The 13856-nt window shown below is 38.9% G+C and overlaps 2 protein-coding genes across 2 annotated transcripts; one reads left to right on the forward strand and one right to left on the reverse strand.

Annotated features, from left to right (window-relative positions):
* Positions 1 to 855: 855 nt before the first annotated feature.
* On the reverse strand, positions 856 to 7209 carry LOC105955359 (protein CHROMATIN REMODELING 20). The gene is made up of 22 exons (XM_088820026.1): positions 7066 to 7209; positions 6692 to 6754; positions 6517 to 6612; positions 6339 to 6431; positions 6036 to 6226; positions 5711 to 5957; positions 5515 to 5628; positions 5356 to 5439; positions 5129 to 5278; positions 4847 to 5062; positions 4469 to 4588; positions 3901 to 4067; positions 3686 to 3827; positions 3461 to 3610; positions 3321 to 3376; positions 2930 to 3239; positions 2694 to 2826; positions 2541 to 2590; positions 2233 to 2459; positions 1870 to 2152; positions 1533 to 1777; positions 856 to 1404 (listed from the first exon to the last, which is right to left on the reverse strand). The coding sequence occupies exons 1-22, from the start codon at positions 7141 to 7143 to the stop codon at positions 1017 to 1019; spliced, it is 3603 nt and encodes a 1200-aa protein (XP_088676152.1). The 5' UTR covers positions 7144 to 7209; the 3' UTR covers positions 856 to 1016.
* Positions 7210 to 8767: 1558 nt separating this feature from the next.
* LOC105955652 (Enhancer of polycomb-like transcription factor protein) lies at positions 8768 to 13703 on the forward strand. Its single transcript, XM_088820028.1, has 5 exons — positions 8768 to 9014; positions 9289 to 10369; positions 10556 to 11992; positions 12298 to 12412; positions 12939 to 13703. The coding sequence occupies exons 2-5, from the start codon at positions 9710 to 9712 to the stop codon at positions 13172 to 13174; spliced, it is 2448 nt and encodes an 815-aa protein (XP_088676154.1). The 5' UTR covers positions 8768 to 9014; positions 9289 to 9709; the 3' UTR covers positions 13175 to 13703.
* Positions 13704 to 13856: the final 153 nt, after the last annotated feature.

Consider the following 13856-nt stretch of genomic DNA (forward strand, 5'->3'; position numbering starts at 1 on the left):
ACAGTTGAGTGCTTTAATTATATGAAGATTTGATGAAACTCAGAAACTCGGACTCACTCTCACCCCGAATTCCAAACTCACCAATTATGAACTCACTCACAAAAGAACGAAGAACTAGAAAAACGGACATAATTCAAATTTGCATTTGTCTTCTCTCTCTTATCTCTCTCAGCGGGTTGAGATATATAGATAGGAAATGTTAAACGATCTCCAAAGGAGATTGCAATAGTAGTATAACCATTGTCACGGTCAACTAAGGTGTCGCCAGCAGCAGAAAATGTGAATTGAATGCAGTGGTACGACAAAAGAGGAGAGAGGGAGAGAGATCATAAGAGAATTAAGGTTGAGATCGAGGTGAGGTGGAGATGTTTAAGTACCTCAGATAGACGATCAAGATCAAATATGATCAAGGCGATGAACAGTGCAAATCAAAGTTCGAAAGAGGTCCGTTCCATCAAACAAACATGCTTTGTGTGCAAGTGCGTGCACCTTTCGTTTCGGTTGGGCCGCCTCAAGTAGAAATAGGCTAATGGGCCGAATTCTTGATAAATTCGTTTGGGCTCAGCCCAAAATACAACAAGAGAACCAAAGTCTAATTTAATAATAATAATAATAATAATAATAATAATAATAATAATAATAATAATAATAATAATAATAATAATAATAATAATAATAATAATAATAATAATAATAATAATAATAATAATAATAATAATAATAATAACAATAAAGTTCATTTTGGAAAATGAGAACCGAGAAGTTTTGATGATATATATATTAATATTACATACAAGTTTTTAAGTAGATACAAAAATGGATTAGCCACCTCAAAATCTACATGGGGCCAAATCCTTGTGTGGGAGTAATCTTACAGCCTCCGACAAACCAAAAGACGACTGGTTTTAACAAACTCGGCCGAACCAAACAAAAAAACCGAAGCTCAAAAACCCGAGTATTGAAGCAAAAAGACAAAATAGTAGGAGCATTAATATATCGAAAACTAACACGTTTAGTTATTTCTTGATGTCCTCCCACCTAATTTCTTGATCGCATTCTCCACATACTGTGCTGCATCCCGTTTTTGTGCCTTGACTTCTCAACGTTAGTAAATGCGAGAGATTATTGCATTTTCGCCTGGCCCGTTCTACATTGGAAAGCACTGGCTTTTGATCGGTCGGATATTTAGCGACAAGCATTTGTGGCTGCCTCGATGATGAACAAGTCTTCTTCTGCTGTTGTTCCTGTACGCAGTTTCCTGCAGTGAGTACTGGTTGGACTTCCTCCTCCCACTTGAGGGTTTTCTGGTACACTTCCCAAGCCAAGTCCTGCTCTTCTTTCGACAGCTTTTCGTCTTCGTTTTCTTGCAAGAGTGTCTCGTGTTCGTGGTAATTTGAAATCCAACTGAGAGAGAGAGAGAGAGAGAGAGAGAGAGAGAGAGAGAGAGAGAGAGAGAGAGAGAGCTGAATCGACGTGTTGTTACTTATAAGGGTAGCTAAAAGTTACGAAGAAGGCAGGAATAACCTATATACCTGGGATGATGCCTGCTAATCAAATCCCGCATTAATTTGTCGGAAGGAATCCCAAGATGAAGTGGCAGTTCCTGCTTCAAAGTACTCGATTCTGTCACAACCTGCTCTCGTCGCACCTCGTGCATTACGTCAGCATTTTTTCCATCGTCGCCAAATTCGAACAAATGCAACATTTCTTCTCTAGACATTGTTCTGTGTACCTGCTGCCTATCAACTACCCTTGCCGAAAGGCCTTCTTTAGTCACCTGTCGAGTTATTATATTCATTAAAGCTTCGATTTTTTTAACTAGCAATTAAAACTAATTCATTATCATCGAGCTGCCGATAAATAAAATACCTGGCGCTTATAGATTTTTTCCTCCATCGTGGCGTGTGCCATTAATCGGTATGCAAACACGGGCTTCGTTTGTCCGTACCTCCAAACCCTAAATATAGCTTGAAGATCATACGTCGGGTTCCAAGATCCATCGACTATGATTACTCGATTAGCCGAAGGAAGATTTATGCCCAAAGATCCAGCCCTTGTCGATATCAAAACGCATTTGACCCTTTTATTCAGAGGTTCGTTGAACCTCTCGACAAGTTTTTGCCTTTCCGAGCTTTCCGTTTTTCCGTCTAACCTATTAGATAAGCAACAAGAAAGCATAGTATAGAAGCTTTTCTAAAAACGTAAATCGATCGATCAAAGATTTATACGCACCTGTACCAGTCCTTGCCCTTTTTCCAACATTTTTTGTCCTTTGTCGAGAGGGGCAATTTCGAGAGATGAAATTCAATCAGGTCAAGAGTTAATAAACTCTGGCTAAACACGAGCGCCTTGTCACCGATATCCGAGCACATTCTCAGTATATCGAGTAGCAAAACCATCTTGCCGCTGTAATCGACCTCCTCGTAACTATTTTTCTCGAGATTATCGCTCCACCAATCCTACACGCATCGGAATTAATCAAAAAAAAAATTCAAAACAGGGTACGGATTATTAACCACAAATAACCGAAGCTATCGCACCTCGTTCGGAAGCGCATCCTTGGTTTTACTGTGAGGATTATCCAGCTTCTCTGCATGCAACGATATAGTGAAAAATATGTAGCCCGGGTCGAATTTTGCCGGGATCGTAAAAGTAAATGTAATTACCCTAACCAACTACATATAGTTAGTTACCTCCAGAGATGACGTTGCAGTCGGTATTCTCGTCGCTCGAGCTGTCGTTTGCAAGACAATCTTCTACATCTTCGTATTTAACTCGGTTTTTGTTTTCTCTCGACAGTTGCAAAATTCCAGGATGGTTCCATATCTGAAGAGAGCAAAACGTAATTCAACTCGAACTTAATAAATTCATTAAACATGCATGATTACACGAAACATGTATGTATATATATATATATATAAATATGTACCCGAGCTAACGTCTGGTATGCAGCAAAGAAAGAAGTTTTAAATATCTTTTCATCGTCGGAGGCCGCCTTGTCCTTCGTAAAATGATGAACGTCGAGAAATCTTTTGTACAGTTTCCTTTGTAAAGGGCATAGCTTTACGGCGATAACGAATACAGTTTTCGGGGGTAAATCTTTTTTAACCACACTAGTGTCCATCCTCTGAACGAACCCTTTTAACTGCTCGTACAGAATATGGGATCTTTGGTTCATTATCTTTACATCTTCTGCAGTAGAATTTGTGTGCTGGCCATTCTCGATTGGATTTTGGAAACTGCGAAACGGCATAAAAAAGGATTTTAATAAAAGAGTAAATAAGATTTCGTACGATAATAACTTTTTTAAGAGCCTCTACCGATTCCTAAACTCGTGGCTGCTTCCGAGAAATCCTTCTCTAACAAAGTCGACCATCTGTTTACAAAAATCGACATACTCGTTTATTCATTTCTACATTTTGAAAAAAACATCGAGACTTGAAAAATCGAAAACCCGTACGCAATAGTACTCCATTAGATTGTTCTGAAGAGGCGATCCGGTTAGTGCAATCCTTCTCCGGCATTTGACTTGTTTCAGTGCTTGGGTTGTGTCGGCTTTGGTGTTCTTGATCGTGTGAGCCTCGTCGCAAACGAGGATATCCGGTCCAGCCTGGCAACGAAAGAAAAAAAAATTGATTCTTTTTTAAACATGTGCAGAATTCGGTATCGGATTACGAAAAATCACCTGAAGTGCGTCACTGATCTGCTTAGCGGAATCTTGATCCTTAACATACTTTCCAAGAGACAAATTTCGGAATGCCGTGTAACCAATTAAGAAGATTCCACCTTTAGTTCTCCACTTTGTCAGTAGTTCAACTCTTTTCTCCCTAAACGAAATAAAGCTAACAATATCATATCCATGTCAATATGTTAATCAGACAAAAAAAAAAAAAGACGAACCTTGGGACATCTTCGAGCATGAAGGTAGGAAGTGGTTTAAGCTCAGACGGTTTCCATTTCATAAACTCGTGTCGCCAATTATGTTGTACGCTTACAGGCGTCACGATAAGTGCAGTTTTCAATCCTAGATCCATACTTCTCATAACAGTGTACAGAAAAGCAATGACCTGCATTCACAAATGATTTAAATTAAAATCGAAAACCCGAAATCCGAAACCTCGAAACACCAAAAATCCAAAAACACCGAAACGCGAAAACCGAAAAACCCAAAAACTCCAAAACCCCAAAACCCCGAAACACAAAAACCAAAGAACCCGAAACCCCAAAACCCGAAACCCCGAAACCCCGAAAACCCGAACACCCGAAAACCCAAAATCCGAAATCCAAAATCCGAAAATCCGAAAATCCAAAACCCGAAACGCCAAAACCCCAAAACCATAAACCGAAACCCGAAAACAATAATTTTAAATTCATGAAAATTTGAAGAAAGATGTGTATCTATGGAAACGAATGCGTATAAATTTAAGGGGGGGGGGGGAAATAATTAAATCTGGCTTAGAAACGGTACCTGAAAAGTTTTGCCTAACCCCATCGTATGAGCAAGAATGCAACCGAGACCACTATCGCCAGACCTCACTTTCCTCACCGATTGAATTATATTTTCCCACATAAATCGAATCCCTGCAATCTGCATTTGTACCAAAATCGGAAACTAGGCAATGATCTTACGTAAGACCGTTCAGTTCAGTAATAAAACTAGACATGCAAAACATCCTTAACAAACATTTATACAACATAACAACGATAATTAACTCCGAGAAACACACACGCAGATAAATGTTCGTTAAGTTTGAACATTTAAGAGAAAATATAAAGATTCTTCTCGCATGAAAGTTCCCGATTATAATTAAAAGATACGGAAAGAAAAAACGCGCGTGATTCGAACCTGATGGTGTTTCAATTTTGATGAGATGCTTGGAGGAATCCTGACAGGTACTTCACTTTCCTCTCTCACCAAGTTTATTACGTAGCCTGAATCGGTATCGCCCGGCATTTCAATTCCGGCGCCATCAAAAGAAACCCCGTTATTGACCATGGAATTCCGTGTAAGAGATTCTATAGAATATTCCGCCTCTAAAGATTTAAGCCGCTCTTGTCGTTCCTGTAAAAGTGATGTGATGAAAAAAAAAATGATATTAATATATAGAATTGAAGGGTCGGATTTTACCTTTTCGATTGCAATTTTTTTCTTGGTTTCTTCCGTTAATTCAGCATCATCGAGTATTCTTCGAATTTTCTTTTTTCTTCCCCCCAACTCACGCACACTAATAATATCTAGCTGGTTTTTCTCCGACACAACACTTGAGGAAAGTTCCGCCTGAATAATTTCATGGTCAATAATAGTTTAGTTGATGTATAAATGGAATTATCCCAAACGAAAGTTTTACGACGAACCTCTTTGCAATGCGGCCTAAATCTCCTCTGTTTCGTTCGAATACGAACCTCGAGATCATCATTTGCATCGTCTTCCTCTTTAACCTGTCAAACAAGTGCAGAGATAAAAATTTAAAGTAATCTCGTAAGTGGTGAAATTTTACGAATACCGAGTCAGACCTTCCTGAAGTTCCTCTTTTGCTCTTCAGTCAGACTCGTAACCGTCTCGTTTGCTATAGCATCGGCCGTCAATGGATCGATCGAAGCACCGTCAACATCAGCAATCTCCTCCACCTGGCGAGTATTTAATATAAGACATACGATGGTTTTCGAAACTTCAAGAAAAAGTCAACTCAGCTAATAAAATAACCGTCACCTCGTCGACTCCTGCAAATTTTAGACCTAGTTCAGCAGCTTGCTGCGGAGTGCTGGCTAGATAAACGGAAGCCCAGTGCTTGCTGCCGAATGTGATATCTTGCAGAGTTGACTTTTCACAGCACATTTTGCTGAACGAGTCCCAATCGGAATCCGTATCTTCATTTACCGATACGCTACTTGCACACGTCTCGATTTTCTTTCCCAAGAAACCACTCGCACCCTCCTCCAAGATCTTACCGTGCCTTCTGCTCAGCTCAACGCCAGATTCAAAAATCAGAAACAAGAAATTTAACGATTTTACAATTAAATGTAGAGAATCAAACCTTCTCACGGGTCGATGGATTTCCAGATACTCGTCCGCCCGAGCAACTGAGTCGCTTGCGTCTTGCGACAACTGAGTTCCAACCCAGTGAGTCGTCTTCTTCCATGACTCGGTGCAGCAAACGTTAGGTACTTGTTTTTCGATCAACTTATACAGACTCGAAAGTTCGATACCAGCACCATCAAGTTGTTCCTGCTCACACAAAAAATCGAAGCCAATCGATTTAGTTCGATTCGAACAATTACGAACAAATTAACCGTTTTCTATTCGATCGTGTAATAGAAACAACTCTTGAAGCACATACGAGCAAACGAACGCTCTCGGTCTCGAGTTCGTCGAGCTCCGCTTCCCACTCTTCCTTGAATGCCGACATCTCTTCTGCAACGGCCTTCTCCAACTATATATATACACATCAATCGAAAAGTTTCGATACGTAAATAAAGAAAAACAGAAAAATCAATAAATTGATAAATTATTTTTACTTGGTCGTCGAATAGGGAATGCGATAACTCTTTCGTAACATCAGCCTCGACTTTCGCAAGCGACTCCTCTTCGAGAGCCTCTTGCGCCTCTGCCGCCTAGGATTGATAACCGATTCAAGCAAAAAACAATTTTTTATTTATTTATTAAGATTAAAAAATATATATGACATTTTACTTGGCTTTCGATTTCTACAAGTTCGGCTATTAGCTCTTCTATTTCCTCCTCGGTCAAAGGTTCCTGAGAAAACAAAAGCAAAATTATCATGTAATGAACACACACACACACACACACACACACACACACACACACACACACACACACAGTGACACACACACACACACACACACACACTCAAACACACACACACGCACACATTCACACACACACACTGACACACGCACACACACTGACACATGCACACACACTGACACGCGCACGCACACACACAAAACCCTTGATAGCGAAAATCAGATTTGTTTTCAAAAACAGAACACGTGATAAATTTGATCTGAAAGTGTAGTAAAGGTACAACTTTTGAAGCCAAATACCAGATTATGTGATTCCCCTTCTTCTTCGGAGTAATCGTCTTCCTCATATTTCGCTTGTTCTTCTGCTGAATCCATCATTTTTAATCTGTTTCTTCGAAATCAAATTGTTTTGTTCTTACACAGTGGGACTGTGCTTATTACATATACTACGTGGCAAAAGGGGGAAGGCGAGATTTGGGGGAAAGCGAAACGACGACGCGTAATTCAAAATTTTAGTGACGTCAGCGGCGTGGCGGCAAAAGAGAACAACTTTACAAAAAAAGCCCATTACACACACTCTTAAATGGGCCGGTTGGTCATTCTAAAAAGAAAAGGTGGGCCGGTTTTTTTTTTTTTTCTTTTATTTAGCTAATAAAAAATACGAGATAGTAACGAAACTGAAACGTTAAATATCATTTCAATTTTATTAATATCGTTTTGATTACTAACGTGATTTGACCAATTTATTAGTCTGATTTTGACACAATTAAAAATGTACAAACTGTAGTACTTTGAGTTGACTTTTCTAATCTAATCTGAATTAATAAGATTTGATGTGTTTTCATAAAGTTATGCATGAATGAGTTATATTTTAAATTTTATAAACTTGTGAGCAATGTTCATTGATTCATGAATATCTTTTTAATCCGATATCCCATTTTGGCGATTCGAATTGGATTGAGAATATAACTCAAAGAACTATAATTTTTGTGTTTTGAGTTTTGCAAATTTCAAACTCGTAAATCGGCAAAATCACGTTTGAAGTTGAAATGAAATTATTAAAACTGAAATACCATTTATTGCTTCCTTTTTAAAACGAACCAACAAGTGAATTTAATCAAAAAAAAAAGCATGTTCATTTGTGAATGAAATTACATTTGAGAGCCTTTGTGATAAAATTCACCCCAAGTTTAATTAAATAAATTTAAAGTATTTAAAATCATATTAATTAATGAAATTAAGTTTACATAATCAAGTAACTACAATGCTATAATCCAAATATAGTTTAAAAACAAGGGTAAATTACAACCACCCATGAGGTATGGTTAAATTATGAAAATCCCCTCTTCTTTAGGTAATTACAATCATCCATTAACTATAATTTTTTTTACACGCCTATCCCTACGGTTCAAATTTAGTGGAATTTTCGAGATTATATGAAATATTATCACTTTTGTACCCGTTTTATCCCATTCAAATTCTACATTTTGAAGCAAGATGATCATAATATGTATTTTTTGGCTTGTATATATCAGATTCTGGTGCATCAGAAACTGTATTTTTACACAAAACGAGTACAAACTAGAGCACATTCCACAAAATCTAGATGATTATGTTGAATTTGACGCCATAAGGGTGGAGATGTAAGAAAAATTCATAATTGAGGGGTAGATGTAATTATCCAAACAAGAGGGATTTTTTCGTAAATTAACCATACCTCAGGGGTAGTTGTAATTTACCCAAAATTATAACATAATTAAGAAACAACAATGAGCCGAGCATCGTAAAGTGAATATTCTAATTTATTTTTTCTTTTTCTTTTGTCTGGAAAAAGATCCTATAATTTGGCTGGGGGTGGGAATGCTACATTATTTATAATTAGGGGACCAAAACGTAAATTTCAACCAAAAAAAAAAAATCCCCCCTCTTTTCCCTCTCTCCGCAACTCGGAAAAAGTCATGGGACCCGATTTTTCAAAGTCATCAAAATCATTGAAATCTCAGCCGTCCATCGTTTCCATCGAACGGTCGACAGTACTCTTGGCCTAGTAGTAGTAGCAGCAGTTAATAGTCACCCTCTTCTTTCGCGCCTCTCTCATAAACCCTAGAACCACCCCCGCAGCCGTCAATTTTTTTACCCAAATCACCATTAAAATTGAAAAGAAAAAACAACCGATTTGAAATAATCGGAGGGATATTTATTTTTCTTGACGCAGAAAAAGGGGATTACTTTAATCGGTTTCGTGTCAGGTAAAAATATTTAATTTTTTTCTTATTATTTATTATCGCGTTCCGTTCCGATGGGATTTTTTGCTTGAGAGGGGCAAAAGAATGGGGGTTTTGTGAGATGTCGTTTGGATCTATGTGATGGGTTCTTTCTAGGATTTCTGTACTACTTGTTTTCTCTCTCTCTCTCTTTTTTTTTTTTTTGTTGGTGTGGAAAAAAAATGAGTTGAAAAAAAAAATTCTGGGTCTGTGGTGGGTCCGAGTCGACTGAGTTGCTACCGTTTCTTGTTTTTGGGAGGGGTGTGAAGAAGTTTGGTTTTGGTTGGATGCTTGGAAGTGACCGAGTTTTAAGGCTGATTTTGGCCGAGTTAAGGGGCCGAGTTGGAACTGGGTTTGTTGAACGAGTTTTGCTTCTGAGTATCAGAATCAGAGTGGATTAAGGGGGGGAATTAGCCAAGAAAGTTGCGCTTTTGTTCTGCCTTAGTGGTCTGCAGAGTTACTGTCTTGATTGAGTTCTCACTGGTTCTTGGAGCCTGAGTTGACTCGGATGCTGAGTTCGTCCTTCATCGTTTTGGACTGAACCCAAGTTGTGAAACAGTCAACTAGAAAATATTCCGGCAAAATCTAATCGGGACTAAATTTAGGTCTTTTCCAAGAACAAAAAAGTGAAGAGGAGAAATAATTCGGGGGCCTTGCCTCGCAAGAACAAACCGAAGCCCATGCCTTCAGTTGGAATGAGAAGGAACACGAGGGTGTTTGGCACACGAGTATTGCGTTCGGGGAGGAGGCTATGGACAGAACCCAGCAAAGGTAGTAATAATAAAAATGCAAGAGCATCTCATGCGGAAAATAAATGGACCGATATTCCCGATGGAGGAGGAGGAGGAGGTGGTGATGCCGCTTCCGATCGCCTTAACCACACACCGCGCGAAGACGAAAACAGCGCTTCGTCGGACATGATCGTAGACCCCACGATCGAGGAACGTGCGCCGGAAGGTGGTGGTGCGGTTGAGGTAAAAGATCGAGATAGGATGTGTGGGATTGTATATAGAAGAAAGAGAAAGAGGAAGTTGGTGGAGTTGGGAAAAACCGGCCTTACGGAAGATAAAAGGTACGGGAAGAAGTTTGTGAGGGAGCGGTGGAGAAAAAGATTCGGAGCTACAGAATCTTTTGAGAGTTGTGCCAAGTTTGGGCGTCGAGAGCTTGTTGTTGTAGTTAACGAGTCTTCTAACTGGTGTGGTTATTGGGTTGCGTGCTTCTTGAGTTGTGTACTGAGCTACATGACTAAGGTTCGAATCGGAATGAGGCGGATGTCTGCATTTATGCTGTCGAAACCGATATTCGATGTTTATTCCTCGCATGGAGTTCTCTTTGTCCAGGTAAAATTTTAATATTGTTGATATTTATTGTAAATGTTTACTCGTTTTCTAAATTGATCGGACAACTGATTAGTGAGGCCGCTAGTTGCCGGCGAGAGTCGAAATTTTGTTTACTTGCTTTGTTCTTTACTGGTTATATTGTTGTAATTATATATATCGTTAAAATGTTTTTTTCCCCGGTTACAGGATGCTATTACTGCCAGGAACAATGGTATCAAAAAACCGGGTCTTTGCATAATTTCTGGATCTAGGTCTTTGGTGCCGATATTCTCTGTCGATTTTTCTGCAATCCCATCTGTGTTTGTGCATATGCAAACAAGTTTGTATCTTAGGTCCGAACACTTGGCTTTCTTGCTCGTGGCTCGTTCAACAGATGATGATTACGAGGAGGATGAAGAAGTGACAGCTATGGACGAAGAACCTTATTTATTTCCTTCTTGTGAACAAAATCAAGATTCTCTAGATTCTCCTATAAGAGATGTGTCTTGCAGTGACGTGTTAGCATTTGGTAATGATGACTCGAGGGGGAAGATCGAGTCTTCATCGCATTCGCCTCTAGGGTTACCTAAATCATCTGCTCTTCGCAGTTTGCAATTAAGAAACAGTCGTAACATCAAGAAAAGGAGAAGTTCGCTGCGGCGTAAGAGAGGCAGACCACCATCTTCCTTTCGAACCCAGAAATCTAGCGGAGCTTTAGCTTCCGATTTTTTCAGAATCAGAAACGATGCCGTCCAATTCTCCGCTTTGTCGCCTACTCGCTTACTTCGAAGTTCGGACAAGAAAAATTCAGACAAGAAAAAATCGGACAAGAATAGTTCAGACAAGAAGAGTTCGGACAAGAAGAGTTCAACATCGAACATCAAAGAGACGAAACCTGCGACACAGGACATATATCCGAGTACGTGTTCTGCTAACATATTAATAACCGAAACCGACAAGTGTTATCGAGAAGAAGGAGCCACTGTTGCTTTAGAACTATCCCCTTCGAAACAATGGTTTCTTGTTATCGGAAAGGATGGTACGAAGCGGTACAATCTGACAGCGGAGAAGGTCATGAGACCGTCTTGTTCGAACCGCTTCTCTCATGCTGTAATTTGGAGCGGCGATTGTAATTTTAAACTCGAGTTTTCGAACAAGCAAGACTGGTTCGTTTTCAAGGAGTTGTACAAGCAATGCTCCGAGCGAAACATGCAGTCACCTTCGGTTAGTGTGATCCCTGTGCCAGGTGTGCAAGAAGTGTCGATGCCTTTTTATAACAACTTTATGCCGTACGTACGGCCTGATAATTACATTACTGTGAAAGACGACGAGCTGATTAGGGCTTTGGTGAAGAAGGGTGCAAATTACGACATGGATTCTGACGACGAGGAGTGGCTGTCTGAATTTAATGACGAGTTGTGCGGTGGGATGGAATTGCAAGAACCCGTTTCGCCAGAGTGTTTTGAGTTGGTTATTGATGCTCTTGAGAAAGGTGTTCATTGTAATCCCGATGAGAATTTTGAGGAGCTCGCTGCTTACGATTTTTGTATGCATTTGGAGAGGAGAGAGGTTATTGAGGCGATTCGTAATTATTGGGTTAAGAAGCGGAAACAGAAGCGGTCGGCTTTAGTAAGGATTTTCCAGGTAAATAAGTTTTCTTCCGCGTAGGTTATCTTGATTAATTGACCGGTTTGACCAACTGGTTCGGTTTTTAAAACGCTGGATTAGTATGTTGCTTTGTTCGTGTTAATAATATCCAATTAAATAAGAGGAATTGTTATATCTAAATTAGCTGGTTATTTAAGGCATGTTCTTGCACGCGTGTTAGCCGTGTGATTTTATATTTACTGTTCGGAAGTGATGATAGAATGCGCTTTTTTTCTGTGCTACTACTCGATTGTTTCCCGGATTTAAATTATATAAAACAATGAATTCTTTCTTAATGGCAGCTTTACCAGCCTCGAAGAATTCAAGTGATACCAAAGTCTGTTTTTCGAAAGAAAAGATCGTTCAAACGTCAAGCAAGTCAGGGTGGGAGAGGCAAACAGCGACCTATCTTGCAAGGTAAATTTTCCTTTTGACCTAATTTTGAGTCGAATCTTCTGAAAAAAAGCTCCGAGAGTCGGCCTCTTGCACATTCTAGTCATACCAATTTCCACTAATTTTTAGGGTAAATTGCACTTAACCCCCCTGTGGTTTGAGCTTTGTGCACATGACCCCCTGTAGTTAGAAATTTGTGCACATGACATCCTTGTACTTTTAAAATAAGCACATAACCCCCGATGGTATTCCACTTGGTAAATAATCATGTTCATTCGGAACTCGGAAGATGAAATTTTTCAAAGTACAAGGGGTTATGTGCATATATTAAAATAGAAGGGGTCATGTGCACAAAGTTCAAACCACAGGGGTGTAAGTGCTATTTACCCAATTAACAAAAAGGGTAAATTAATGGAAATTTATGTGTAGCTACAGCTATACCCAATTGGAATTTATTGGAATTTCCACTTTTACCCTTGATTAAATAGTGGCTATTTACATACAAAAGCCCTTGTATGTATTTTTTAAATCGTGAATTATGTTTTTACAGCAATAGCAGCCGAACGAGATGCTTTGGAACAACAAAACAACGCACAAAAATTACAAGAAGCAAAAGCTGCTGCAGAAAGATTCGAAGCATTGGCAGTTGAAAAACGACAAAGAGCACAAATGCTAATGGAGAATGCCGACTTAGCTACTTATAAAGCAATATTGGCTCTTAGAATTGCAGAAGCAGCTCAACTTTCCGAGGGTTCAGAAACAGTTGCTTCGTTTTTTGCCGGTTAACCCGAATCGTGTAATAGTTTGTAAAAAAAAAAAAAAAATCAAAATCATTTTCAAGATGGCCAAATTTTTCCGAGCTACAAAAGGAGGATTTACTGCCTCGGTTTTTTTTTTTTTTTTTTTTTTTGAATCGACAACTTGGTAAGTTGACCTGGCGATTTTTGTACAGATTCTAATTTATGTATATTTGTATTATTAGAAAAACTCGAAACGTGGATATGTACTAGGGGATTCGATTAGTTTATTCGGGAAGAGATGAAAAAAAATATAGGAGGAAAAAATTGATTATGTATGGCCGGTTTCTTTTGATTACGATGGCGTTGGCTGTTTTTGTACTATAGTTTTGTGTATAGTTTGCATGTTTGTTATTTAGTACTTTAGTTCATAGGTTTTTTTGCATTATTTGCAGCAATTGTTTTTGTTTTTGAAATGTAATATGGATGTGTGATCTTGTAACAAATTCGGAAACGTATTTTTGTTTGAACTATGAAACTCGATTATTAGAGCTCGATTCGTGATTGGCTTGATTAAAGTTTGTTTGAGTACTTCTTGATTAGTTATTTAACCAAACTCAAACACAACTTTGAAAAATCGATTAAAAAAAACAAACAAACTCGAACAACTATGAGTTCTGCTCGACTTGATTCATTTACACCCTTATTCTCGAAAGGAAACCGAACCCTAG

Source organism: Erythranthe guttata, chromosome 6 (genome assembly GCF_056151865.1).
Source record: "Erythranthe guttata isolate IM_541 chromosome 6, IM_541, whole genome shotgun sequence".
Lineage (NCBI taxonomy): Eukaryota > Viridiplantae > Streptophyta > Magnoliopsida > Lamiales > Phrymaceae > Erythranthe > Erythranthe guttata.

Coding starts and splice junctions, on each gene's coding strand:
- LOC105955652 (XM_088820028.1), top strand. CDS start 9,710: ATGCCTTCAGTTGGAATGAGAAGGAACACGAGGGTGTTTGGCACACGA. Junction 10,370..10,555: donor ATGGAGTTCTCTTTGTCCAG/GTAAAATTTTAA, acceptor CCCCGGTTACAG/GATGCTATTACTGCCAGGAA. Junction 11,993..12,297: donor CTTTAGTAAGGATTTTCCAG/GTAAATAAGTTT, acceptor TCTTAATGGCAG/CTTTACCAGCCTCGAAGAAT.
- LOC105955359 (XM_088820026.1), bottom strand. CDS start 7,143: ATGATGGATTCAGCAGAAGAACAAGCGAAATATGAGGAAGACGATTAC. Junction 3,377..3,460: donor ATCTAATGGAGTACTATTGC/GTACGGGTTTTC, acceptor TTTTGTAAACAG/ATGGTCGACTTTGTTAGAGA. Junction 1,405..1,532: donor ATTAGCAGGCATCATCCCAG/GTATATAGGTTA, acceptor TCTCTCTCTCAG/TTGGATTTCAAATTACCACG.